The sequence below is a fragment of the Lagopus leucura genome, unplaced genomic scaffold, assembly GCF_019238085.1.
Source record: "Lagopus leucura isolate 7727_CA_CO unplaced genomic scaffold, USGS_WTPT01 Super-Scaffold_100022, whole genome shotgun sequence".
Taxonomy (NCBI): domain Eukaryota; kingdom Metazoa; phylum Chordata; class Aves; order Galliformes; family Phasianidae; genus Lagopus; species Lagopus leucura.
The window spans coordinates 9,046,011-9,073,329 of record NW_024962275.1 but is presented as its reverse complement, the minus strand read 5'-3'; the positions used below and the strand labels follow the sequence as shown (position 1 = coordinate 9,073,329).

The window sequence follows — 27,319 nt, the reverse complement described above, 5'->3', positions numbered from 1 at the left end:
CCTGCCTGGATGTCTTCCGTGCAGCCTGCTCAAAGCCTGCTGTAGGACCAAACAGGATCTTCAGTGGATCCTCCTAACCCCTACAGTTCTGTAATTCTGCAATATGTGCAGTTGGTCACCTGTGAGGCCAAATATGTAATGACCATACCTCCGCTTTTCCTCTAGACAGAGAAAATAAACAGGGGATGACTAATAGTTTACCTTCATCCTACTCAACGCGTTCTTCAGGACAGCAATGACTCCTTGGCCTTCAGGAAAATTTTATTGTTTCCACCATTTCAAGCAGCTTCCCATTATGAGCAGAAGAGCACGAAACCCATGCAACATGATTCTGACTTCAGTCAGTAATTTGGCTTTTTGGTTTTCTTCTCCTGCTTGAATTTCCATTACTGGGGCAGAGAAGGCAGCACCTTCTCCAGAAGCACAGCTCTGCTCTGCCTGCAGCCCAGCAGCTCCTGAGCATGGCTCCCATGGCTGCGCTCACTGCCAGCCGCTGCCCAGCGCTCCGGAGCGTTTCTCCCATGCTCTTTCCATCCTTGCAGATTTCACCCAGCTGCTGATGATGCTTGCTTCTAACTTGCGTGCCTCTATGACAGATGGGGGGTCAGCTGGGTTGTGTCCCCTGGGGACAACAGAAGCATCAGAAAAATTGAGTGCGCCCTCAGCAAGTTTGCAGATGACACCAAACCGAGCAGCGCAGTCAATGAACTGGAGGGAAGGGAAGCCATCCAGAGGGACCTGGACAGGCTGGAGAAGTGGGCCCATGAAAACCCAGTAAGTTTCAATAAGGCCAAGTGCAGGGTGCTGCATTGGGTTGGGGCAGTCCTGGGTATTGATACAGACTGGGGGAAGATTCCTTGAGTGCAGCCCTGCGGAGAAGGACTTGGGGTCCTGGTGGGTGAGAAGCTGGACGTGAGGCAGCAGTGAGCGCCTGCAGCCCGGAAGGCCAGCTGTGTTGTGGGCTGCATGAAAAAGGGGCGGCCAGCAGGAGAGGGAGGTGATCGTCGTCCTCTGCTTGGCTCCTGTGAGGCCCCATCTGCAGCGCTGCGTCCAGGCCTGGGGCTCCAGCACAGGAAGGACGTGGAGCTCTGGGAGCGGGTCCAGAGGAGGCACTGAGATGAGCAGAGGGCTGGAGCAGCTCTGTGTGAGGAAAGGCTGAGGGAACTGGGCCTGTTGAGCTTGGGGAAGAGAAGGCTGCAGGGATCTGCAGAGACCTCATGGTGGCCTTCCAGTACTTGGAGGGAGCGTAGAAACAGGAGGGGGAACGACTGTTTGTGAGGGTGGATGGTGATGGGACAAGGGGAATGGTTTTAAAGTGAGACAGGGGAGGTTGAGGTAGGATGTTAGAAGGAAGTTTTTGAGCCAGAGGGTGGTGAGGCACTGGCACAGGTTGCCCAAGGAGGCTGTGGATGCCCCATCCCTGCAGGCATTCAAGGCCAGGCTGGATGTGGCTCTGGGCAGCCTGGGCTGCTGGTTGGTGACCTGCACACAGCAGGGGGTTGGAACTGGACGACCTTTGAGGTTCTTTTCAATGCAGGGTATTCTATTATTCTTTGAGACTCTAAGAGCGTTTGTATTAGGTTTAAAAAAGGATTCTTCTTGAGTGATGCTGTAGCATCATGGTATCCAGTTCTGCTTAGATAATATTATCTCCTCGGTCCTTGGCCCAGGGTAGCAGGAATTTGCCAAAGATCAGTGCCAGAAGCTGTCAGTGCACACATACTCACCGCAGATCCAAGTGATGAGCACCTCCCTGAATGGTCACAGCAGTCAGCGAAGGACTCAGGCTGCTATTTATCTGGAATGAGAGCAGCAGAGAAAAACTCTCACCAGGTGACCAGGCAAAACCAGACCTCAGTTCTGAAAACTGGATGAAGAGCTGGGAAGGACTGGGGAAAAGCATGTAAAGAGATCCATGGTGCAGCCAGTACCGTGCTCACAGGATGTGTGGGCCAAGATGGGAACTGTCAACCTAACCCAGCACAGGCAGGCTGAAAATGCTGGCTCCTCATGGCGACCTGCTCTAAGCAACCTGCTCCTTTTGCTGCTGGCACTGCTAAGGCAGCCTGCAGCAAGGGATGCCTGCATTATAATTAAGAGCTCAACTAACTCTGCATCCTGCTTTGGGTCCTTTTTAACCAGAGCTCAGAAGTTTTGTTGAATCTAAACTGAAATGCTTCTTGCTTTGTCTGCTGGTTACAGCAACAGCCTGATCTCACAATGTATGTGGAGAGGGGAGAAATCACAGAGCACTGAATTGACCGAGACTGTCTCAAAACAGAATTGCAACAGGTTCTTAGAATTATAGGATCACAGAGTGGTTTGGGTTGGAAGAGACCTTAAAGCCCATTCAGTTTTAAGCCCTGCCACAGTCGGTGCACCTCCCATCCAGCAGGCTGCCCAGGGCCGCATCTGACCCAGCCCTGAGCACCCCCAGGGTTGGGGCAGGCCAACCAGGTTCTGGGGCTCCCACTGAGCCTACCGCTCCTGAAGCTACCACTGCCACAGCAACATTCCTGGCTGTGGCATCTCACTGCTCCAAGTGCCTGTTATTAATGTCCCCAGAGACTGCGGCATAAAACAGCCGCATGCAGAAACTCACAAGGGCTCACACTGACCAGCAGGGCTGCTCTGAACGGGCCGTGGGCAGATCCTGCCCAAAAGGCAGCTCTCTCTGCTTGGCAGCAGCAGTGCATGCACTTACCCCACCTCCAGCCCACGGGTCCAAGTCTCCATTTGAAAAGATGATATTGCTTGCACTTTTCAGGTCTGAAATTCAAAGGTGACATGTGAGAGCCTCATCCTACCCAGCAACTGCAGCAAACACAGACGAGAACTTCCTGTTTCCATCTCAAGCTGTGTCTGTCCCCATAGAGCTCAGCCAGGTGGAACACAGGGAGAGCTGCACAGCAGCACGAAGGGCCGAGCAGGTGGCACCTCCGCAGCAGACGCACCTCCTCCCCAGAAGTTGATTTGCAGCCACTGCGCTCGCGGCCTCACTCGCCATCGGCTCCAACAGTACTGCTCTCTCATGGCCTCTGTGAAGGGCATCTCAGGGAACATGTCTGTCACGTTGTTGCTGTTGAAAGTTAAGTTGATCTCGGTACACACCTGAAACAGAACACGAGCTGGCATGGAGGAGGAGTTGGCGGCGCAGCATCCCTGCTGGCATCCCCAGTGCCTCACCTGGTAGTCCCAGGCCTCAGCATCCGCACCAGTGCCGCAGCCCGTGGGGTCGGCGCAGGACCGGAACAGCTGGTACACATCATAGCACCGCGCCGAGCCGGAGGAGTTGTAGAACACCCCTGCCAAGTGGGAAGAGCACAGACAGACCCCTCAGTGTGGTGCCCTCTGCCGCTGCATCCGCAGGCTTCCTGCAGACCAGCACCAGCCGGGGGGTGGCCGGGGCTGCAGCAGGTGCAGAGCAAAGCACCAGCTGTAGGTTACGGTCACAGCTTTACACCTCACCGCTGCCTGTGTATTACAGCCCACTCTGCAATGAGCTCTGCTCACCCCAGAAGCTGTGACCCATTCTTCAGCCCCTCCACCTCCAACCCAACTCTCCAGCACCGTGCGTGGGAATCTTCCTGAGACCCAACCGCGATGGGTGCAACTGCTGCGACCACCCCACTCCCTAAAAACTGCCGTTGTGTGAACGCATCGAATTGAACACGAGGGCCGATGTGGGGGAGTGCATCCTAGACAGGATTTTGTTTCACTGTTGTTTAAAAAGGGAAGGCCGGCATGTGCAGGCTTGCCTGATGAAAGAGCACCTGCCCAGCAAAGCACTGCTGGGGAGCGCTGGAGGAACAGGCTGCTTTTGTGCAGAGGGGCCGTTACCGGACAGCAGGGCAGGAATGCAGTTACACCAGTGGCTGCCTACTGCTGCCAGAGCCAAAGGACCCACAAGCGCCGTGCGGGACCCAGCACTGCAGGGAGGTCTGCGTGCAGGCAGCACCGCCTCGGCTGTCCTGGAGCATGAACCTGCAGACCTGGGGCTGCTCCTGGCATACGTGCTTTTAGAGCAATGCTGCTGGCTTGCAGAGCAGCATGGGGAGCCTCGGGTCTGACACCTACCTGGAGAAACTTCTGCAAGGCATCAGCAGGCTTCGCGCCCAGAAAGCACTGTGCGATGTAACACTGGAGGCAGAAGGGGTTTGCTTTCCAGCACACAAGATCATTTTAGCATCAGCAAGTAATTATTGCAAGATTCTATTTGTTGGGAACGCGACAAGGACGGGGAGTGTGGATGGAAGCATTCGTCTCAATGCTGTCAGTGCCGCGGGGCTGAGCAACATCCTCAGCTTCATTTACTCCAACAAATTAGATCTCTCCTTACAGAACGTGGAGGAGACATTCAAGGCTGCAGAAGCCCTGCTGGTTGGAGAGGTGATCAGCCTGTGTTTCCGATTTCTGGAAAGCTGCTTGAGCGGTGAGAACTGCATGGACATTCTACGCATTGCCAAAAAACTTGGCCCCGCACAGCTGAGAGAGAAGGCCATGTGCTGCGTAGGGCAGCATTTCAAACAGCTCCTGGCCAATCCCCAGAGCCTGAAGGATCTCGACAGAGGAACCCTCTGTGAAATCTTAGACAGGACCACCACAGAGGGGAGCAGTGAGCTGGAGCTGCTCAGAGCTGCTGTGAGCTGGCTGCAGCACGACCGCAGGCGGCTGCAATACATGGGGGACATTTTAAAACGCGTCAGATTCCCTCTCATTCCTTTCTGTGATCTGCAGCGCTACATCCAGGAAATCCCTTTGACGAGGCTGGACTGGGGCTGCTGCCGGCTCCTCCAGGACGCCCTGACCCCCCACCTCCAGCTCTGCACCAGGCCCTCCCGGCAGAGCCCGCACACCGCCCTCCGCTCCGCTTCCCCTGCACTGCTCATCGCTGGCGGCAGAACCAGCACCAACAGCATCTGCAGGGAGATGTGGGCTGCAGAGCAGAGCTGCGGCGCCTGGCGCAAAGTCGGGGACCTCTGCATGCCCCTGTACAACCACTGCATAGTTGTCATCGATGACTTCCTCTTTGTCTTGGGGGGGCAGAGCACATTCGATCCCACAGGAAAGCAGCCATCAAACGAGGTAAGCGAGGAAACCTTCAGCCTCGGAAAGGGGCAGGGGAGGAAGGGGATCCTTCTGCTGCTCACTGTAGGTTTCTCACCTTTCCACGTTAAAATGCTACAACCACAGAACATCCTGAATTGGAACAGACTCTCAGGGATCACCGAGCCCAACCCAGCCCCACGCAGCACCACCCAACCCCCAGCCCTATGGCTCAAAGCGGTGTCCCTGTGCTCTCTAAGCTCCAGCAGCTCATGGCCGTGCCCGCTGCCCTGGGAGCTGTGCAGTATCCAGCCCTATGGGGCACAGCAATTCCTCAGCCCCACCTGAGCCTCCCCTGACAGCTGTTTCCCCCTGCCCCTATCACTGTCTCCAGAGCACAGTGGGGCAGCCCCCCCCCCCCTCCCAGTGGCAGTGCTCACCCAGGTGCACCCAACGGCACAGCTGGCCCTTTGGGCTGCAGGGCACACTGCTCACACTGCCTTCTAGAGCCCTGTGCAGTATTAGCAGCCCTTGGGAATGCAGGTTCCAAACTCTGGTAAGTGGTCAATTCCTGCCCCATCTCATCTGCTCCCACTGTAAGCTGTCCCCCTAACCCAAACAGAGCCATCATGAGCTCAGCCACTTCTGCAGTCCATCAAGCAGCCACACAAATGTTACCTCCAACCTATTGCTGCTGCGGCAGGCGCTGCCATTGGGGGCACAAACTGAAGCCTCCTGCACTCTGCAGCTGCAAGCGGCATTTCCTTCCCTGAGGCAAAGTCAGGAGGTGGCTCAGCAGCAGTGGCACACATTCAGGGATGCAGCAGGGCCACAGCCCATGCCTAGCTTCAACAGCACCTGGTTCTGCAGACAGGACTCTCCTATGAGCTGGGCTTGCTAATCAAGACAACAGGATGGAGCTCAGGGGGTTGTTTAAGGTTGGGTAAGACGTAAAAAACTCAGCTGCCCTCCTCACTGCACATTCAAACAGAAGCAGAGGTGTAAAAAACAGCTTTCAGTAGATGTGTGCTGGCTGGCATTCGTAGCTTAACATTTTTCCATCAAACCAATGCATTCCAGCTCCTGCTTGCTGCAGATAGGAAGGCAGCCCATTCCCAGCAGCAGAGCCTCACGTGAGCTTGCTCAGGGCACACGGGGCTGCAGGGCGTCAGCTCCAACAGAGGCACTGCTGTTCAGCTCTCCTTCAGCCTCGAGAAAACTTGCATCAATCAGTTCCTGAAGCCGGGTGCCTGCCTTCAGCTCACAGTCTCCCACGTGCTGTGATTCCAGGTGTTCCGCTTCAACCCATGCGATGCTTCCTGGCTCCGGCTCGCCAGCATGCTGCAGCGGCGAACGCGCTTCCACGCAGACGTGCTGTCTGACCACATCTTTGTGGTGGGGGGTGGGACGCTGCTGGGGACCCTCACCCACACCGTGGAGTCATACCAGCCAGCTGCCAACAAGTGGGAGTTTGCAGCTCCCCTCCCCATCCCTATTGCTGACCACGCAGGCGCAAACCACAAGGGAATCCTCTACATTTCAGGTGAGAAATCTATCCCAAACCAGCTTATTGCCAGAGCCCAAGCCTGCACCCACCCCGGTAACACACACAGCTCACATCCTTGTCTAGCTCCATTAAACACAAACCCACTGCCAACCTGAATGGCCTGACCTGTTTTCTTCCCACAACATTAAATGCAACACCTCCTGCTTGCAAATTCACACTCCTGCTTAGCTCTGACCTTGCAGTCCTGCTAAAATCCCAAAGCCTCGCTGGCAGGAAGGCAGAGCAGGGGCAGGCAGCCATAGTGCTGCAGATGGGATTAAACTCAGCTGTTAATGGACATGGGAGATGTGACACTAACCCACTGAGCTGCTGAGCAGGGCTCCCTCAGAGCCAGGAATGCATCCCCCTGCCGGTGAGGGGCTGGGGCTGCACGAGGAGCTCAGGGGGGACAGGACCGCAGATCCAGGGCGGCCAAAGGGGCATCCCAAACCATACAGCACTGTGCTCAGCAATAGGACTGGGGGGAAAGAAGAAGGAAGGGCAGTCACGGGGAGCGACGGCATTTCCTTTCAGGAAAACATGACATCCCCTGCTTTCCTGGAACATCTCCCTGCTGATGGGAAGCAGCGAACAAATTCTTCCTTTTGCCGTGTCTGCATGCACAGCCTCTGCTTTACGCAGCAAGCCGTCTTCATCTCAATCCATGAGTTTTATCTTTATCCCCACACACTTCTCTTCCCCCTCCCACTGGTAGGGAGTGAGCATGCATCTGTGTGGGGCTCAGCTGCCCACTGGGCTTCAACCACAACTCACGCAGAGAATGCACAGAGCTCAGGGAGATGGGCATGTGCCCAAACTGGAGCGTCATCTCTGCTGGTTGCAAGGACTCTTTGCAGGTTGGAATTCAACAAGCAGAAAATTAAAGGTATTTACTCTTCCAGCAGCAGCACCTTTGTTCTGCAAGGAGCTTTTTGTAACACAACCCCAAAACACAAAGGGAGAACCTAGCAGAGACAAAGATGACAACAGCAATGGCAGAGTGGCTCTGACCTTCTGACAAAGGTCCACAGCTCAGAGAATTTCAGGTGGTTTCCTTTCAAAAAAAAAAAAAGAAAAAAGCATCCTGTGGCAGAGTCCCTAAAGAGAGGGGCTCACGGTTCCTGGTTACACCCTGAATACCCCAACAGAAAAGTTTTTTGTGGAAAACAGTCTTCAGACAGAACTGGAACAGGTTCCTTTCTTTAAAACATCCAGGAAGCTCAGGGTTTTGTTGTTTTTTGTTTTTTAATATCACATGACATCAGCCCTGCTGGTACTGCAGAGGGTTTGGTGGATGCCTGAGACTGACAGACAGAGTTCCAGCCCTGTGCTTTTCCCCCAGGCGGTTTCTCAGCAGGCAGAACCTTAGCAGACACCTTCAGCTTCTTCCCTCGCCTCCGGCGCTGGAGGCACAACTGTGCCATGACCTTCCCCCGCTGTGATCACGGGATGGCTGCCACCAAAGATGGCATCTTTTGCATCGGAGGAAGGACACTGAAAGGAGTAAGTCCCTTTGCTCTTGTAATACCAAAACTGATCCAAAATGGAGTCTGTGTACGGCTGGGCCCTGGTGCACTACACCAGAGGGATGGACAGTAACGATGGTGGACTGGCACAGCAGCACATCAGTCACACTATATTAAGAAAACATGCTTGCCATTACAGCTGTGCACATTAAGAGCTGCCCTGCTGTCACACCCTATGTGCAAGAGCACAAAGCAAAGCACAGGGTGCAGATGCAGCCTGCTGCTGCAGGAGAATGCCACGTAACTGGCTGTGCACCTGTCCCAGAAACGCTACCTGGCCTGCTCTGGTTGTGCTGGGTTGGCAAATAGGAGAGAAATGGACTGCAGTGAAGACACCAGTCCACCACTGGACACCACAAGTAGATTTTAGGAGGGATGGGTTTAAATCCTGGGATGCCAGTGAAGCCCCTTCAGACTGATTGCCCATCCATGAAAGCAGTGCAGCCTGCTGGGGAGGTGACTCACACTCCAACAGGGAGATGCTCCTTCCCTGCAGCCAGGACAAGTGAATTCTGACAGGCCATTCAGCAACCCCTGTTGGAAAACATGAAGGCTTGTGGCTCAGCCCAACATTAATGCTGCTTGTTTCAAAGGCACAAAGGTATCTTAAAGCACTTCTTCACTGAGAATTGACAGAGATCCATAAAGCCAAACGGCTCATCACATCTGACATCCGATTCTTCCAACCACACAAGCTCAGTCGCCTCCCACAACTCAATTCACTGTAGCTGTCTTCAGATGAGTCCTCAGTAATGTGTTACGTCTATGCAGTGCAGGCAGGACTTCAGTTAAATCACTCCCAGTAGGTCCCCATGGCTCATTCTATTCATTCTCCAAGAATAACAAAGCTCTGTTAGGGCATTCTTCAATGGAACTTTGGTATTTTATTCCATTTATTTTGATGCTCTGATTGCAAAATTTGGACTGTAAAATGCAGCACCTTGAGCTCCACCGCATTCAGTGCGTGTTGAGACACTGGGCTTCCCTCACCACAAAGCAAATAAGCCTGACACGACAGTGGCACCACTTGAAGCACAGTCAGATGGTCTCTTTGGTCTGGTTCTTTGCAGGTGGAGCAATGGATTCACGTCAGTGAGACGGAGTGTTACTGCCCTGTAAGCGATCAGTGGACAACGCTCACGCTGTCCCCGTTCAGCCGCTGCCAGTTCAGCATCACAGCCCACGGGTCGATGCTTTACCTCACGGGGGGTGGATTGCTGCAGCACATGCAAAAAGACAACAGCATTTTCCTGTACGACACCAAAGGGCAGGTATGGAAGAAAGCCAGCTCCCTGCCTCGAGCTCTGGTTGATCACGCCTCCTGCATGATTAAGCTGCCCCAAGCGAACGCAGCTGGTGAGCTGGGGAGAGGCTCAGAGTGCTGCCTCACCAGCGGAAGGGAGAAACCAAGCCTCAGCTTGTCAGCTGCTAAGAGACAGGAGAAGTAGGATGTGGAAAGCTCAGTCAGATGGGACAGCATTTGCCAAGACCTGAGTATCTTACCTACCTGTCTAGCTCCCCAGCCAAACGGTTTTAGCTGTGATTTTGAATTGATACTCCTGAAAGAACTTTGGAATCAGCCTCTAATATTTTCCTTACTAACACTGCTGACTGACAAATTAAATACTCGTGTAGGTAATTAAGACTGTCTTGCCACTCAGTTAGAACTGCAACTGCAGGGCCCTGTGACAACAGCCTTGTCCTCAACCAGCAGAGAACCTCCTTCAGTGATTGTGACTCGACCAGTAACTGCTCCAACCAGAGCCTGGGTAAACCCATCAGAACGGAGTGCCTGGGAAGTCATCTTGTGCACAGTCAGCAGTGTAAGGGGCTGCCATGGCCAAAACTCATACAGTACAAAACATCCCAGGGGAAAACTGGAGCTGTACCAGCTCCCACAATACACAGTCCACACAACAAGACAACTCTACATACAGGTGCTTCTGGAGAACAGCATTTTACATAAAAAAAATCCATCTGATAAGAGTAACTCACCAACAAGAGCTGCTAGGCCTTGAATTGGGTCTGTGTGGGCAAGGATTTGTTCACAGCCAACCTGCATGAGACATGGTACAAGCAAATTGCAGACAGGACACACAACAGTCTACCCTGCAGAGGGGCTAAGCTGGAAGTTAAAAGCATTGCTTGCACAGCTGATGGTTCAGCAGCTTTCCAGTGGCCAAAAGCAACATTTATTTTTTTATTTTCTCTCTCCCTCCAGTAAAAAAAATACATAGGCACAGGGAGAAAGCAGCTGTGCAGAGGCCAGTGACAACCAACAGATCCTTCCTCCTCCAATCAGAGTATTTTAAGTCCCTTCTCAACCAAACTTAGAACAGTTACTTCCATTCCACCACTTTTAAACAGACCCTAGAAAGGAACTGCATGGCCCGGCCAGCATCTTCTGTGCCCCTGCACAACACAGCCTGTGTGATTCCATGCACGCATTTTGCTCCAGGTAAGATCTGAACCTACATCCCAGCTGATCTCTTCGGCACAAGGCCAGAGGCACATCAAGACCCATCAGCAGCATCAGACTGACAGCAAAGCAGAAGCCAAGAGTTGCGATGGTGACTGGTGATCAGGGTCCTTTTTCGAAAGAAACTGGTGTTTGTAAGCCTCCCAGGCACCTTTCCCCACACTTGGCCCTCACAGAGGCAGGCATTTCTCTACACTGCACTCTGACGTACGCCATCTTCCCTGGGGATTCTAGAAAAGGGAGCCTTATTTTCAGGCCTCTGCCAAGAAAAACGTGCCTATAGAAATGTGTCAACGTGGGCTACAACAAAACAGTCTTTTGAAAAGCTGCAGGTTTTCTGCCTTCAAAAAACTGAAGCCAGTGCAACTGCACAGGCCTCTGCGTTCAAAGCAAACAGAGCACAGGTATGGCTCAGCAAGCCTTCCAGCACTGCATTACAAACAGCAGTCGCTATTTCAGAGACAATTAAAATATGCAGATTTACTGTCGGAGTGGAAGGGCTGTGACATTCACCACTGCTTCCTCACATCACCATCGCTGGTGCTGCACACCTGGTGCTGCTCCACACCGTGCAGCCCCCAGCTCTGGTCCCTGAGGTGCACAACCCAGCCTGCACTCACAGCAATTCCCACCTGCGTCCTGCTACTCACCTTCACTGGATTAGCAGGGAGGTGCCCCATGAAATCGGTCTTGTAAGGATAGTCCATCATGGCAATCATGGTGAAGGCATTTCTAGCAAAGCCAAAAAGCTGGTAAACATCCTCCTTGCTAGAAATCTTGTTGCATGTGGCCATTTTGCTGCTGATTTCATCATAAGCTGCAGAAGGAAGGAAAATGAAAGGCACAAACTTCAACAGAGTAAATTGTGATCAGGCTTCAGCATCTTGTTTCACTTGGAGTAATGTGATATTGGGACACATAGGTGAGCTTTCCAGCGGGGAGGATACGTTACACCTAAGTTTACAAACACAGATGTTCAGGCACAGTCTTCCGCTGTGGCTTCCTGACCCTGTGCTGATCCACAGCTCTCATCTCACAGTAACCTCCCTGGGGAACACAGTGGCAGCAGCAGCTCCTATCCAGAACGTCCCAGATGGATGCAGTCCAAACTGCTCGCTACAAGGCTTTCCTGCCCAGCACCCTGCTTGGCAAGCTCCTTCTTGCTCCCTTTGGCACTGCTGGCTCCCACCATTGCTCGCTGTGGAGCTGGGCTCAGGCAGTAGAACAGAGTACAGCACAGATATCTCAGCAGGAAAAAGAAGCCAGGCAACAATAATCCTCACAGAGCCGCCAAGGGCTCCTGAGATGGGCCTTCAAACCCTGACGTGATACAGAAAGTTCAGCTGGAGTCAGGAAATCTACCTTTTAAGAAATTAGTTCCAGATGTACTTGGATAGTTTTGCATTTCTGCTGGGAGAAGGTGCTCCTTCCATCTTCCATGTTCCACACTGTCAGCTCCTGTCTGTCCTCATTCTATTCAGTGAGCTGTCCCACTGGAGCCCGACTGCACCTATGTTTGGATACTCACTTGAGTGACACAACCTTAAGTACAACCATTATGCTACAGAAAGCACAGTGCCAGACAGATCTCAAGTACCTCAGCCACTGCAGAATAATGTACTTCCTGTCATGCACATCTACAAGTGGTTTGGGACCAAGGGCAGCTCGAGGCTGCCCAGCAAACAGACCATGAACTCATCACAGGGGCTCCAAGGCCATGCAGGGTTCCCAGAAAAAGCTGCACTGAACCATAATACCTGTCTGGTCTAAAGGGACGAAATTGCAGTCTCTGTTCTTGATCCTAACTGTCCAGTGCTGGAAATGAAAGAGACTGCTGGCTGCCACAAGGCGTACACTGCCTTTCAGGTACGTCCAGTGACATGGACCATGTTGTGGTCACACTCACCAGAACAAGTCACAACAGCATGGCTGTTGAGGACAAGCACTGGCTGAAAGATGAAAATACAAAAAAATAAAAATACAGATGTTGTGGATTTTTTTATTTTTTATTTTTTACTGCAGAAAAACTAGTTTCATTAACGAGAGTCCATAGAGATGCTTTCTTTTTAGTGTTACTTACTGATCATGACACTAACCAAAACCATTCATCAAATAAAAATATCAATTACACGAGCAGAAAGGTCAGGCGGGCATCTGCACCAATTCAGCCAAACCAGTTTAAGACCTAACAGAAGTGAAATGGAACCAACTTCATTTCCCAGCCCTGGCCTGCCTGCTGCACGGCTCTTTGTCCTTACCTCCGCTCAGGAACAGATCTCTGATCTGCTGGAAGGCTCTGCGGACAGCAGTGACGCAGCCTGGGATGGACTTCTGAAAATCCTGAAGGGCAGAAAAGTCGCGGTGTTACAGCTGCACAGAGGACATACAGCAGTACTGGGAGGTGGCAGCTTACCAGCCTGGAGAGGATGGAGCGTAGCCTGCACCTCCAGAGGCAGTGACACCAACGCTCCTGCCTCCAGCTCAGGGCAGTCAGCTCATCCCAGCATGAGCTACACCTGCACAGCTCACAGCGGCTGCTGCACCGGGTATCTGCTGTCAGACAGAACCCTGCGTGCCCAGGGGAGCCGTCAGACTGAACGCGAAGCCATCAGATCACACCAACAGCTGCTGGCTGCTCAGCCCCAGAGCTGCTGCTGTAAAACACAACTGTCCTCACACTGCCCTGTGTCTACAAGCAGGAGCCACAAGGGGCTGAGAACCACAACCAGCCAGAAGGCCGAGGAAGCTGTCATTTTTTCTTGGGAAAAACATTGCTAAACCCCTTGACGCAGCACTTCAAGGCATGTCTGAAGGGCTGTGGCTGCTGCCACAAGCCATTCCTGTGCTGAAGGCTCCAGCAACCCAAACTCTTTCTGTTCTAGCAGTTTGTAAGGCGGTTTGCCACCTGCCAGCAACGCATGCTTTATAGTAACAACAGGAACTAGCAGGGCTCCTTCACGATGCCCTCAGCCTCAGAGCAATGGAAGGTAACCCAGGAACTTTTCTCAAAATGACACCACCTCAAATGAAGTTGTGGCACCTCTCTTTGATTCCTCTCTGTCTGAAAGTCTTGCAGAAATCACTCTGCAGTTTACATGGGCATCCCTTCTGCAGCACGCTGCTGCACAGTGTCCTTACACAGCAGCCTTTGCTCTGGCTGTAGGGAGGACAGTGGGCACATAGAACCTGGTCTCATAAATGCCATAAAAAAATAGCATGTATGGCCCTTGCTCGCTCCCCCTCCCCAGTGAGCTGCAGTATCATGAAATGTACTGGAGAGACTCAATAGAAGTCACAGAGAAAGTTCTTTTCAGACAAGGCACTCACTCATAAGCAGAGAGCAGAAGAGAGCTCCTGCAATGATTCATGAAAGCTCTGTGCCTCAATTAGCATCAACATCTCTGGGGCACTCGTTTGCTTCTTCCACTGAGAAGAGCACAATTCAGCCTTCAGATGTACAGATTGCTGCAATTTAAACATGTGGAAGGTGGAAGGAATTACTTTGAGAACAGCATGAAGAGCTTGTTTAGGATCCCAGCCCAGGGGCTGAATTACCATTGCAGAGAATATATCTTAAAATGAACGAGAAACATTTTTTTTCCTCCGCACAAAAAGGTCAAAGCCCCACCTTCAGGGGTGTAATGACTCACAGCACATTCATAACTGAAGCAAGAGCTGTCAGCTGAACAGGGCTTCTTAGAAGTAATTACCTTCCTCCAGGGAAGAATTCCCACTGCTAAGCCCGTTACATAATGGAGCAGTACTGTATATTTTGCTTTAAAATGTGCAATTTTAAGGCAAGATGTATTTTGCTCTTTAAATACTTAAAAGTTTCAAGTGCTTGAGTTTGTTTATTTCAACAACTCTTCTTTCTTTACGCTTACCAGTAGTGCTGTCTGTGCTGTAAATGCCTGCATTAAAATAAGGTTTAATGTATGCAACAAGGTCACAAGGACCCCATTTCATAACAGTTCACACAAAGCCACGTGTGTCACCCACATCTAGAAATTCATGTCAGAAAGACGCAAAAGAGGCACTCCCACAAGCTTTTAATCGTACCAGCTAGTAAATTTCTATCCACGTGAACTAAATGCAAGTCAGTTATCAGCAATACCACCTTCCTGGGTATCCTGATCTCCTCAGAATGTGGAAAGACAATTAAGATTTGGTTTTAAGTGAACCTAGGACACTTTGCAGATTTTTTTTAGTGAAATGAAGATTTTCAAACTCTTCATTGAAAAATGTAATTCTGGAACTAAGGACCTGCTGTAAATAATCCATACCAATGCAAAATATATTTTTGGAAGAGGGTTTGAAGAATGTATGATCCGAAGGTTTCAGCCAGGCACAAAGGGAAACTTTCAGGCTTGTAATTTGGCTAAGTGACTAGAAATGGGAAAGGGAACTGTTATTGGCACTAAAGGTGCTAGAACCAATTTATGCTGCTCATGAGAGCAGTGCCTTGGGGCCCTGAGCTGCCACAAGCACAGCAACCAGCAGCCATCACAGCTCCAGCCACTGCTCTTCCTTGAAGGTCTGCCCAGCAGTCCGTGGTTAATGTGAAAGTACCTGTCTGGTTAAAGGCACTAAAAGAAAAACCCTGACTTCTTACAGGAAGAAGGATAACGTTCCTGAAGAGAGCTTCCACTTACTGCTGTTACATCTCTGAAGAACTGAGTGGGATCTCCAAGCCCAGCCACAGACACCACAGGAGCACTGGCAGCTAATGCCCCATCCACAACATTTGGGTATTTCATCCTCATGTAAGCACTCAGCATTCCTCCATAGCTGGAACAGGAGAGAGAGAAAAGCGTTATTTCTTTTAACAGACAGTTAATGTTATAAAGATGGTGTTCAGGCCTGTAGTCACAAGCTCAAGTTTAAGGAAACCCATCCTCATGTGGAGAACAAAAAAAGAACCAGGTATGGCTGATGAGCAGCACATTGTGTTCTCACCATCTGCCCCCTAGACCCTCAAGTCAATTCTTGCAGGAATACAGGAGCCCAATTTGCTTCTACAGACAAAGCTAAATGCTGCCTCAATATCCAACACCACTGCATTCTGAGACCTGACAGCTGCAGCACAGAGCCAGCTGGGGCTCAAGTGTCATTGCTTAATGGGGGAAGAGGACACATTTCCCACACAGGATTATAAAGATTGTCTAAGCAAGGGCTAACAAGCAGAGGGCATTCCTGATCAGGAATAGGCAACTCTGCAGTGCTAAGGGGTGGGTGGTGGCCATCCTGGGCAGCCCACATAGCAGCAGCACAGCAAAGAATGAGAGATGTTAACAAGGGTCACATGAAATCTCAGAGCCACCTCGAGAGCTTCAGCCACAAGGCCACAGATCTGCAGGTGTATTGAGGACTGCTTGATAATCCCAAGGGCACAAAGGTTACTCAGATGCAAACTGCTGAGGAGTTACTCAGGACACTCCTGGGGGTGTTACAGCCCTCACACCCAGCTAACAACTGGTCTGACTCTGAGCTCTTCACTTACAGTTCAGAGGTATTCAAGTCCCACTCAATTGTAAAACAATGGATTCTTCTCTAAGCTGACCCTTGGAAACAGGTTGTAGCTCAAACCTGACAAGAAATTTTGGTTCCACTGATTAAAGTCTAGCAAAGCTACAAGCAACAGAAGGGGGATTTTCTTCCCTATGGAAATGTTCTGCTCCAATACTGCTATACTTCCTACATTCTGCAGACAGGTTTGGTGCTGTTCAGGGCTGCTGCATATTTAGCTCTAGTTTAAACACCAAGAGCTGCCGTGTAACAGCTTGCAGGACTGACTGTTCACACCCCTCCCTGCCCAGGACTGTTCCTGACGTGTTTCACACCAGCTCTGTCCTGGTGGTCGTGGTACAGATACCACCATGGTCTGCTGAAGCATAACCGTGACTGAATGCTTTTTTAACTCGCTGCAATGCCTGAGAAGCCCCTCCCTTGAAAACCTTTTAAGGGGAAGCATCTCTCTGTATAAACATGGGAAGAGATGTGCGCGACACCAACGCAGCTCTGAAGGATATCTGCTAGGAAGCAGAAGCAACCAGGCAGCACAGTGCAGAGCAGGATTAGAAAGGAGCCTACAATGAAAAAGTCTGCATGCTGCTAAAGAGGCTTCTTTCAATAAATAGCCAGATGGTCTCTCAAAAGAATATTTTACCGATTATTATTTTGCTGTATTTTTCACGTAGAATGTTCTGATCCTGCAGGTACAATTTCCCACATTCTGGGGTTCTGGCTGACACTGAAGATGCCTAGAAACTTTCGGTATCCAAAGCAAAGATTCTCAAAGGCAATCACAAGTCAAGACTAATTCTTTATGGGACAGCTGACTGCGCCCTGGGGATAAGCCCCCAAGGAGCTCAGCCACAAGCACATCTGCTCTCTACAGAACAGCTTAGAGCTCTGGCCCTCCAGCAAGCTTTAAAGGCAAGCAGACCTATAAGAATAACACAACTGTGGCTGGGAAAGGATGCAGAGAGGGGTACAACTATACACAACATTTACCTGCCTCCGAAAGCAATGACAGGGCAGCCTGCAGCTCCATACTGCTGCTTAAGCTCAGTAATTAGCACTGCGTAGTCAGCGAGGGCTTGTTCCACAGTGAGCAGATGAGTGTTCTTTATCTGCATTGACTCAAGTCCAAATGGAAGAGATTTCCCATAGTACCTCTGAAAGAAAAGAGAGATTCTGCAGAAATGCTGGTGTCTCCCTGCCCTCACTGCTGGGAGAAGTGTGCACAGACAGGAAGTGGAAACAGCACACAGCACCCACTAATTCATTTGTAACTGAGCAAGTGCCTTGTCTCTGAAGCTGTCTTATATGAGATAAACAGAGACCTCGAGGATGTATTCTCTAGACTCTAGTGAGGATGGACAAAAAAACAGCTGCTGCCATGATGAGAAAACCCTTGGCAAGTATGCCCCAGCTTCATGGCAAGAGATGCTGCTATTCTTCTGGACACAGAGAAAGCTGAAGTTGGTAACGTTAGCACAATTCTTCAGCATGCACAACGACTGCCATACTCACGTGCTCAGCAAAAATCACAAGAGCTTGCTGCTGCTCTGCTAATTCAAATATGAAGTCTGAGTTCTCAGCAAAAGTCCAGATGTCGCCTTCATTGCCAGTATAGAAGAAGATTGGTCCAAATCCTTTCTTCCAGAACTTTGCTGAATGAGACAATTGAGAGAAGACATGAGAAATGTGTCAGAGCACAAAAGGACTCATTTCGGTGTGTCTGCACAGAAGCTTACAAGGAAACACTGTGAACAGGCTGATCCCCAAGGGCTGTGCTCGGAAAGCAGGTGTCAGAGAGACCATGCTACAGAAACCCCTCCCCTGCCCAGGGGTGAGAGCTCCCATCAGACCACTACGTGGCTTTGATTTTCCACTTCTGCCTAAAAACCCTTAAAAGTGTCAGTATTGCAACACATTTGGAAATGGCTGCCTCCAGATGAGCCAAAATTTTGCCATCATTTCCATGTGACGTACCTTTTTTCAGCCCAAACCATCATTTTGGCACAGTTCATTTTTCCTACAAAATGAATGTTGGAGAACTGTCTGCCTCTTTACATTGCTCTTACTGTGATGTGTAACACAGAGCAGAGCTGTAAGCAATGCTTACTTTAACCTGCCTGTAACTGAACACAAACTGAGACCAGCAGGATAAGCTGGCTGACAAGGCGATGCTTGCTTGTGTAACACACCACTACCTTGGTGCCTGCTGGCTTCAGGAAACATTTTTAGCTTAGCCTTGAATTGCACACGAACTAAAGGGGTTAATAAACAGCCTTCTTCAACAACAGATCTCAGACTGTCATTTAAACGCAGATTTCATCAACCAAGGGGAACCTCCAACAGGTTGTCCTACAAACACAACTGCAGCAAAGAATTTCCTGAGCTTAATTCTTGGCATTCTCAATGCAGATTTGCCAGAGTGAGTGTCGGCTTAGAAACGGGTTTGAAATGCTTTGGTAGTGAAATTGCTACTCTTTGTTAACAAAGTGCCAGGTTTTAGAAAGGCAGGAAACTGAAGTGCTGTCCTTATTCTGGTATTTCTTGCAATATGCTCCATGATTCCTGTATCAGACAACAGAATCGTGGAACCACTGAGGTTGGAAAAGACCTCTAAGATGACTTAGTTCAACCGTCTGCCTACCACCAGTGCTGCCCACTAACCACATCCCTCAGGGTCAGCTCACACCTTCTGCCTGAACGCCCCCAAGGACAGCGACCCCACTGCTCCCCAGGCAGCCTTTGCCAGTGCCCAACCACACCTATGGAGAAGAGATTCTTCCACTATCCAGCCTGACTTGTAGTAAGCAACAACATGAGGCAAAAAGACTGCCCAGAGATGTGGTGGAAGCTCCATCCCTGGAGACTTCCAAGACCAGGCTGGATCAGGCCCTGGGCACCTTGATGTAGCTGTGCACGTCCCTGTGCATTGCAGGGGAGTTGGAGTGTGTGACCTTTAAAGGTCCCTTCCAACTGTAAGGATTCTGTGATTCTGTTACAGGTTGCTTAAAGAGATCACTATTTTTAGGTTGAAATCTGGGGTAACTGCCAGCTAACCTCAAGCCAGTCAGATGCCTGGTTGTGAAACATGAAAAGCCTTGTGTTGCACAAGAAGCAGAAGAAGAAACTGTTCAGTGTGCTTTTTCTCACAGCTGCTATTCAGCTCTGCATTTACAGAATCTGCCCCAGCAGGATATGTAGGTAAAACATAAGACTTTAAAAAATGAATGCTCTGAAGCAGATGATCCCAAAGTTCCATTACCAAAGGGCCATTTGTGAAGTTCCAGCCCTGGGCACGCTATCAAAATCTCTCCTGGTGCTTTGATATCTCTGTGCTGAACCGATCCCAGAGTGCCACTCACATAACCAGGTGTCAGTGAAGACTGTGCTGTGTGACAGGAGTTGGCAGGCAGTGAGGTGAGGTACAGCAGGTGTGCCAGGCACACTGCCTGAGCTCTGCACCGGTGCTGCTCACAACTCCGCTCTCCCGCTCCATATCTCCCCCAGGCACACGGGTTTCAAGCACACCTGCCACCGGTTAATGACGTTATTATGAAAGCGACGACGTTTTGGTCGGAAAAGCCTCCTCTCTCCGTCTGTCCCCAGAAGATCGCTGCTCGGGCAGGAAGCTGAGGACAGCGTTGCAGCTGTAGGGCTGTCAGTGATGGGAAGCACGGAACGGGGGGCGCCTCTCCGGGAGCGCAAGGGAAGGGGGCCAAGGTTTGCAGTGGGAAACGCGCGGCCCCGCCCCCCCCCCCGCCGCTCGGCGCCCACCCGGCAGCGCGCCCCGGCTCGGCACCCACCTGACAGCAGGTACCGCTGCGGGAAGGTCTCGTTGCCGCCGGCCTCGAAGCGGAAATGGTCCCGCACCTGAGGGAAGAGCCGCTCCTCCAGGCCGGGCCCCGCCAGCCGGGCGGCTGCAGGAGGGAACGAACCGTCAGCGCCGAGACACCGGCAGCGCCCGCTGCCGCCCCACGGCCCGGCGCAGCGCGGAGCAGCCCGGCGCCACCCGGTCCGACTGCAGGCTCCAGCCTGGAAGGGGCGGCTCGGTGCCCAGGGTTGGGGGGAAACGAGGGGGCCCAGCTCGAGCACCTACCGGGCGCGCCGCGGCGCGGCGGCAGAAGCGAGAGAAGGAAGAGGAGCAGCAGAGGCGAGCGAGTTCCCATAGCAGCGCCCCGCTTCGCTCCGCACACAGACCTGACCGCCCGCGTGGAGACCACCGGCGGCTGCGCACGTGACTCCGGCGGCAGCACGTGACAACACCTCTCTCCTCACGTGACCGCGTGGGCGCCATGCCTACCGCGGCGCCGCCATGTTGTCTACCGGGGCATCCGCCGGGGTCTTTTTTCCGGCCATCGCCGCCCGTGTGCGAGTAGGGAGCCGGTGTGGGCAGCGCAGGGTGAAGCCAGAGCTGGAGTGGAGCCTTGAGGTTCAGGGCTCTAAGAGAAGAGGAACATAATTGTTCTCCTTACAGGCCTTTATGAAGAGTGTGGGGCATCCAGAGATGCTGAGGGATGAAGTTGGCTGGCTGAGTGGAAGGTTTCTTCAGTGAGGCCTTTTGTGTAACTATTGCAGTCAAAAAGCATCTTCAGAAATGAAAGTTCTTGCTTGTGGGTGGAACAAAAAGCTAAAGCTTTCTGATACATGAAAAGAGAAATAAATGATCCGGTTTTGTCTCTCCCCTGTCAATAATCACAGCATCATAGAATGGCCTGGGTTGCAAAGGCCCACAGTGCTCATCCAGTTCCAACCCCTGCTGTGTGCAGGTCACCAACCAGCAGCCCAGGCTGCCCAGAGCCACATCCAGCCTGGCCTTGAATGCCTGCAGGGATGGGGCATCCACAGCCTCCTTGGGCAACCTGTGCCAGTGCCTCACCACCCTCTGGCTCAAAAACTTCCTCCTCATATCCAACCCAAACCTCCCCTGTCTCACTTTAAAACCATTCCCCTTGTCCCATCACCATCCACCCTCACACACAGCCGTTCCCCCTCCTGTTTATTCGCTCCCTTCAAGTACTGGAAGGCCACCATGAGGTCTCCCTGCAGCCTTCTCTTCTGCAAGCTGAACAAGCCCAGTTCCCTCAACCTTTCCTCGTAGCAGAGCTAATACTATTGAGCTTTTTACTTTTTTCCCCAAAAACACAGACAGAAGCACCATGTCACTTTCAGACTGCCCGCCCTGGGCCAGCTCCTCGAGCACCCCTTGGAGGGAGCAGGGCTGAGTGTGACCTTGTGGCCCCACTGATCCCTGCAGGCCTGTGTTTTAAAAGCCTCTATTTGTATTTTGGCCTTTCACTTAAAATTACATCAATCTGTCCTCGTCTGCCCCAGGCCGATTATTCTGCAGCTCTTGCTCTGTGGAAGTATGGGACTCGTTCTGTCTGAACGGAGCACTGTGTCCGCATCCCATAAGCTGTGGTTCTCCCGTAAGCCGCAGTGATGCGCTGTGGATCGGCTCTGTTGTCAGCCAAAGGGCGGCTGATGTGAATGAAAGGCCTCCTGACAGCATGGAAATTTGACTTGCAAACCTTTTGAAAATGTGAAGAGGGGTGAAAATAGGAAGAGAGGTTGAGCACATTGTCAGATTTAAACAGCCTTTCACATAGTAATTATGTAAATTTGGGTTATCTCTTTGGAGGAAGACAGTTCAGCCTCCCTGACTGCACAGCTCCTATCAGCCTGCCTCAGTTCACCGCCCCGTTCTGCAGTGACCGCTCATCCCAGGGAAGGTGGCTCAGGGGGATCTTATCCACAGTACTGATGGAGGTGGTGTGGTTTAACCCAGCAGGCAGCTCAGCAGTGCGTGGTCACTCACTGCCTCCCAGGTGGTGTGGGGTAGAGAATCAACAGTACAAGTGTGAGAAACCATGGTTTGAGGTGAAGACAGCTTACTAGGTAAAGCAAAAGTTGTTGCATGCGAGCAAAGGCAAAACCAAGAGTTCATTTGCTTCTTCCCATCTGCAGGCAGATGTTCAACCACTCCCAGGAAAGCAGGGCTCATCGTATGTAACGTTTTTTTGGGAAGGCAATGCCATCCTTCCCAATGTACTTATCCTTCTCCTTCTTCCTCTCCACTCCCAGTTTTATTGCTGAACCCAATGTCAGGTGACACAGACTGTCCCCCAGTCAGTCCATGTCGGCTGTGCCCCCTTCCAGCTCTGTGCACACCCCCAGCTCCTTGCAGGCAGGGCAGCACAAGACACAGAGAAGTCCTTGGCTCTGAGTAAGCACTGCTCTGCAACAAGAACAACGTCAGTGTTGTCATGCTGTTTTCATGAAAAATCCAAAACACAGTGTCATGTGAGCCTCTGTGAAGGAAATTAACTCCATCCCAGCCAAAATCAGGACGATGGGGTGCACAGTGGATGCAGCTGGGCTCTTCCCTGCTGCTCAGTGACAAACAAGATGCAATGGGCAAAGACTGGAACACAGGAGGTTCCATCTGAACATCAGAAAGCACTTCTGTACTGTTTGGGTGCCAGAGCACTGGCACAGCTTGCCAAGAGAGATTGTGGACCATCTTCCATCCTTGGGTGTATTCAAAGCCTATCTGAACAAGGTCCTGGGCAAGTGGCTCTGGGTGGCCTTGCTTGAGCAGAGGGTTTGGACCAGACTGGTCTCACCTACTCTGTGAGTTTGTGACCATTTGCTGTTGGCAGCAGGGAACAGCATTGCTGCTAGCCTGGAGCAGTCTTTCTTGGAATGAGGATATGGTGCATTTGGGCACCATCCTTTCCCCTGCTGCATCGTGTGGAACAAAAAACATGGTCTTTATTTTGGAAAAGGGTTCTATATTTCAGCTTGTGGAATAAGTGAAGAAAACATTAGAGGAAGAGGTCAGGGATTCAAAATGTTCATTGTCTCATGTACTGCAGAGGTGGGAAGCTGGCCCTGTAATTGCAGCAAGGCCATATGCAGCCAGTGGGGTCTAATGCTCTGGCAGAGAGCAAGGGCTTTGTTAATGCACCTTTCCTGATTCTGCAGGCCCTTTTATGTCATTTTTCTTGCAGCCAACCTAATCAGTTCTAGGCCTGGTAGTGGTCTTCTGTCTTTAAGCTCTGAGTGGATGCTTTTGGGGTTGTGCTAGCTGCAGCTCTGAGCCAAAGTTCAGCACTGCAGTGCTGTAAGTACAGGAAAACCAGGTCTCCAAGAAGTGCAGCGAACTGGGAACTGTGTGATGCTGAGGTGAGCCCAGGTGCAGAAGGCAGTGTGCAGTTTGTGCCAGCTGGATAACGAAGTGTGAATGTCAATTCCTGTCCAGAGTGGAACATACATGGATTGGGCAAAGTGATGTTACAGCATTGACCTCCTGATGAGATGCTCTGGGAGGTCAGGCTTGGTAGCACAGTGACCTTGACAAGGCTGCTGGCTGAGCAGCAGTGATCTGAGCTGCCACAGTGCTCGTGCAGCCTGGGAGGGAACAGCTGCAGGGTCCTGGAGCTTCCCTCATATGCATAAGGCTGCCTCCAGCAGCCACCTCTGTTGTGTTTACCAGCACTGCATGTGGGCAGGTGCTGATTAGACACTGCTGCCAGGATCCACAGCCTCACACTGCAGTCAGGAAGGAGAACCTGGGAGCTGTGCGTCCTGATGAAAATGCTGTTGCCTTTTATTAAGCAGGGCAGCCTGTGCTGCACTGGCAGGCATCCATTGCTCCAAATCCATTCTGCAAGCAATGCTCCTAAGCCCAGCCAGAAGTGGGGCTGTATGCCAACAACTGGCACCACTCGTTTCTTGTGTTTCACAGGAGGGTGCAGTCTGTCCCTGTGTAAGGGTTTAGACCTACAGTGAACAGGCAGTGATGTTAGCAGCTCTCAGACATGGCCAAGGACGAGGTCCTGGAGGCAGCCACTAGCACAGGTGTTTGTGGCCTGGTGTGCAGTGGGCAGGTGGGTGCATGCCTTGGGGCAGGAGAGGAGCTCAGCAGGAACCTCAGGCTTTTTAAAAGCACCAAGGTAAGTCATAGTGTCCTGCAGAGTGATGCTTGCCTTGTGATTTTTCTCCTCTGGGAGAAGAATTCCTGCACACCATTTCTCAGGCTATAAACTTCCTCTTCTGGCAGCACCCAGTTCCCTGGTGTTCTGCTCAGCTGCCAACTGTCTCCTGGCTGTTCCATGTTACCCAGAAAGAGCTGCAGTAGATGTCTTGGCAGATGTGGGCAGTTGCTGTGCTGTCTCTGGACTTTGTCTGAAGGTTTATTCCAGTTGGGTACTCTGCAGTGCTGTTTTACTGTCTAGGAAAATGCAAGCTCCTGACAGAGCCTTTCTGACTGCTGGATCTGAAAGCAATTGCTCTGGGGGGAGGGTTTTTAATGCCTGTGACGGGGTGAATTCATGCTGAAGCATGTCCTGCATGGAGAACACAAGCATGGTCTCACTTCCCTATCTGCTGCCTGTTTTCAGAAAACTAAGCACTTCTAAGGTCTTAGCCATTCTGTCAGATGTGGCTAAAGTGGCAGATGAGCTAAGAGTTATCCATGGTGGTTCAATCCAGTGGAGGCAGCATGACTGCATGGGTCTTATTTCTAGAAGGTATCTCCCAAGGTACATAGAGAGAACAAATATCTTGCACAGCATCAACCTACGGAGTGATGCAGGGCTGTGCTCTGTAGGGTATGGCCTTCCCTCGAGTTTGGGTTCAAAATTGCGTGTGCTTAGACGTCTCCAGTCCCTCTCCCTGTTGCCCTGGTGTACAGGCTTGCCTGGGTCTCCCAGGAGTTCTTACCCTGGTCACAGTGGCTCTCCCATGCAATGAGACACACCTGGGCCCTCAAGTCAGACCTCACCAGAGGGATTTTCTATTATTGGACCTTTTCCATCAGGGCAGTTTGCACCTTCTGTAGGCTCCTTTTAAGGCTGTTGCTCTGGGACCAAATCTTGTCTCTGTTGTCACACATATGGTTCTGCCATATGTGGCATGCACCTGCAGAGATCTCCAGTGCTGACTACAGGCAGCTCTCACCTTGCAGTTTCTTGGGGGCTGCCAGCTGGTGTGGAAGTCCCCACAACCATTTGGTGGCTGTCAGATCAAAGACCAGCTGAGGCTTAACTGGCTTCTCAGCTCCTCCAGGACACCCTTTGACCTTTGTTTAATCACATCAGTGGCAGCATGCACACAGAATAGAGCAGCCTTGGAAATGTTCCAGGATTCCTGATAATCCTAAAGCGATTGACAGTGGGGGTGGAATTCAAGCAGAGCTGCTGCCTGACTGCTGCCACGGACATGCTGGAACCCCTGCTGTGCCATGGCTGGTGGGCACGAGGAGCTGTGGGCATACCATGGAGCCTCGGAGAGATGATCCGTTACTTAAAGCTCTGCTAGACGATGAAAGCACCTGGACAAGGGAAGGAGATTCTTGCTAGGGGAAACGTAAGTGGCAATTCATTTGGGTCTTGTGTCTTTCTGTTTGGCAGTGCAGGTTCTTCTTGGGCATCAAGAAGTGCTGTGAGGTATGCTGCTGGCACATTGTACTCATGGAAGTGTCATTTCCAGCCTGTGCAGTGCTCATCTGCTTTCGCGATGCAGACGTTGGAGCCACATAGCGATCCGGCTGCTTGTTCAGCTGGACTGGACTTGAGCACTGCCTCTCTAATCTGACACCTGCCAACAATCACTGGATAATTCACAGCTTCCCTGCAAGCTGTACAAGCTGACAGCTGCTGACAGGGCTGCTCTCAGTGCTGCATTTTGCACAGGGCAGGGAAAGTGGTGCATGCTCATGGGTGAATTTGAGGAAGGACAGCGAAGTGTAGGTGGCCATGAGCTGCTGCATAAAAATAATATGCAGCCCGTGAAGGCATGTTTGTGTGCTCAGGAAAGCAAAAGAGGGAGAAAGAGCTGCAGTTTTCCTTTTACCCCAGCACTGAGTAATTTGCTCTTGATGGGCAGTCTGGAAGGAGCAGGTAGGAGGTGAGATGGTGAGAGCACGGTGCTGGCTGGGCAGCAAGGCAGGCCTGTAGCCTGTAGTACCTGTAGTACCTGGAGCCTGTAGTGCAATGGGAAGGGATGTGCCTGGGATTTACCTCCAAAGTATTATAAGATCATAGAATGGCTCAGATTGAAAGGGACCTTAAAGATCATCCATGCCCATCCCTGCCGTGGGCTGGCTGCCCTCCCAAGCTCAGGCTGCCCAGGGCCCCATCCATGGCCTTGGGTACCTCCAGAGTTGGGACACCCACAACTTCTTTGGGCAACCTGTTTTGGTACCTCACCACTTTCTGAATAAAGAATTTCTAACATCTAACCTAAATTTCCCCTCTTTTCATTTAAAGCCATTCCCCCTTGTCCTATCACCAGCTGCACATTACAAATTGGTTTCCCTTCTGCTTATAAGCTCCCTTCAACTTCTAGAAGGTCTCCCCGCAGCCTGCTCTCCTCCAGGCTGAGCACCCCCAGCTCCTCAGCCTGTCTTTGCAGCAGAGGTGCTGCAGCCCTCTGAGTGTCCTCGTGGCCTCCTCTGGACCCGCTCCAGCAGCCCCACGTCTTTCCTGCGCCGGGGGCCCCAGGCCTGGACGCAGTACTGCAGATGGGGCCTCACGAGGGCAGAGCAGAGGGGGACAATCCCCTCCCTGCCCGCTGCCAGCCCTCTGTTGGTGCAGCCCAGGGTGCTGCTGGCCTCCCGGGCTGCGGGCGCACACTGCTGCTCGTGTGCAGCTCTGTGCCCACCAGGACCCCCACGTCCTTCTCTGCACGGCTGCTCTCAGGATCTTCCCCCAGTTTGTATAAATGCCTGGCATTGCCCCAACCCAATGCAGCACCTCACACTTGGCCTTGTTGATGCTCATTAGGTTTACATGTGCCAACCTTTTGTGCCTGCCCAGGTCCCTCTGGATGGCATCCCTTCCTTCTGTTGTATCAGCTGCATCACTCACCTTGGTGCTGTCTGCAGACTTGCTGAGGGTGCACTCAATCCCATCATCTAAGTCACTGATGAAGATGTTCAAGAGTTCTGGTCCCAAAACGGACCCCCTGGGGAACACTGCTCATTTTGCTTGTTTTGCTCACTGGCCATTTTCCCTTTCTTCTTTATCAGAAGGGATGCACTGTCTTTGTCTTTAATTTTTTGACTAATGTACCTACAGAATCCCTTCTTGTTACTCTTTGCATCCCTTGCATTTCTGCTGCTGGCTGCAAGGATGATGTACCCCAAATGTCCCTGATTGGTAGGAACAGTGTAGCCTGAAGCTGTAGTGTGGTTTGGCT

At 51.6% G+C, this 27,319-nt stretch overlaps 2 protein-coding genes across 2 annotated transcripts; one reads left to right on the top strand and one right to left on the bottom strand.

The window, feature by feature from the left end:
- Positions 1 to 243: 243 nt before the first annotated feature.
- On the bottom strand, positions 244 to 20,411 carry DPP7 (dipeptidyl peptidase 7). Its single transcript, XM_042879327.1, is given in 14 exon segments — positions 244 to 622; positions 1,728 to 1,798; positions 2,705 to 2,769; positions 2,955 to 3,111; positions 3,187 to 3,305; positions 10,114 to 10,174; positions 11,248 to 11,414; positions 12,856 to 12,937; positions 15,250 to 15,385; positions 17,111 to 17,274; positions 17,633 to 17,772; positions 19,921 to 20,034; positions 20,214 to 20,291; positions 20,294 to 20,411. Coding segments are annotated over 14 exon segments (1,614 nt in total). The 3' UTR covers positions 244 to 480.
- Positions 4,051 to 9,767, top strand: LOC122184404 (kelch-like protein 9). The gene is made up of 4 exons (XM_042879328.1): positions 4,051 to 5,085; positions 6,337 to 6,589; positions 7,935 to 8,095; positions 9,189 to 9,767. The coding sequence occupies exons 1-4, from the start codon at positions 4,051 to 4,053 to the stop codon at positions 9,564 to 9,566; spliced, it is 1,827 nt and encodes a 608-aa protein (XP_042735262.1). The 3' UTR covers positions 9,567 to 9,767.
- Positions 20,412 to 27,319: the final 6,908 nt, after the last annotated feature.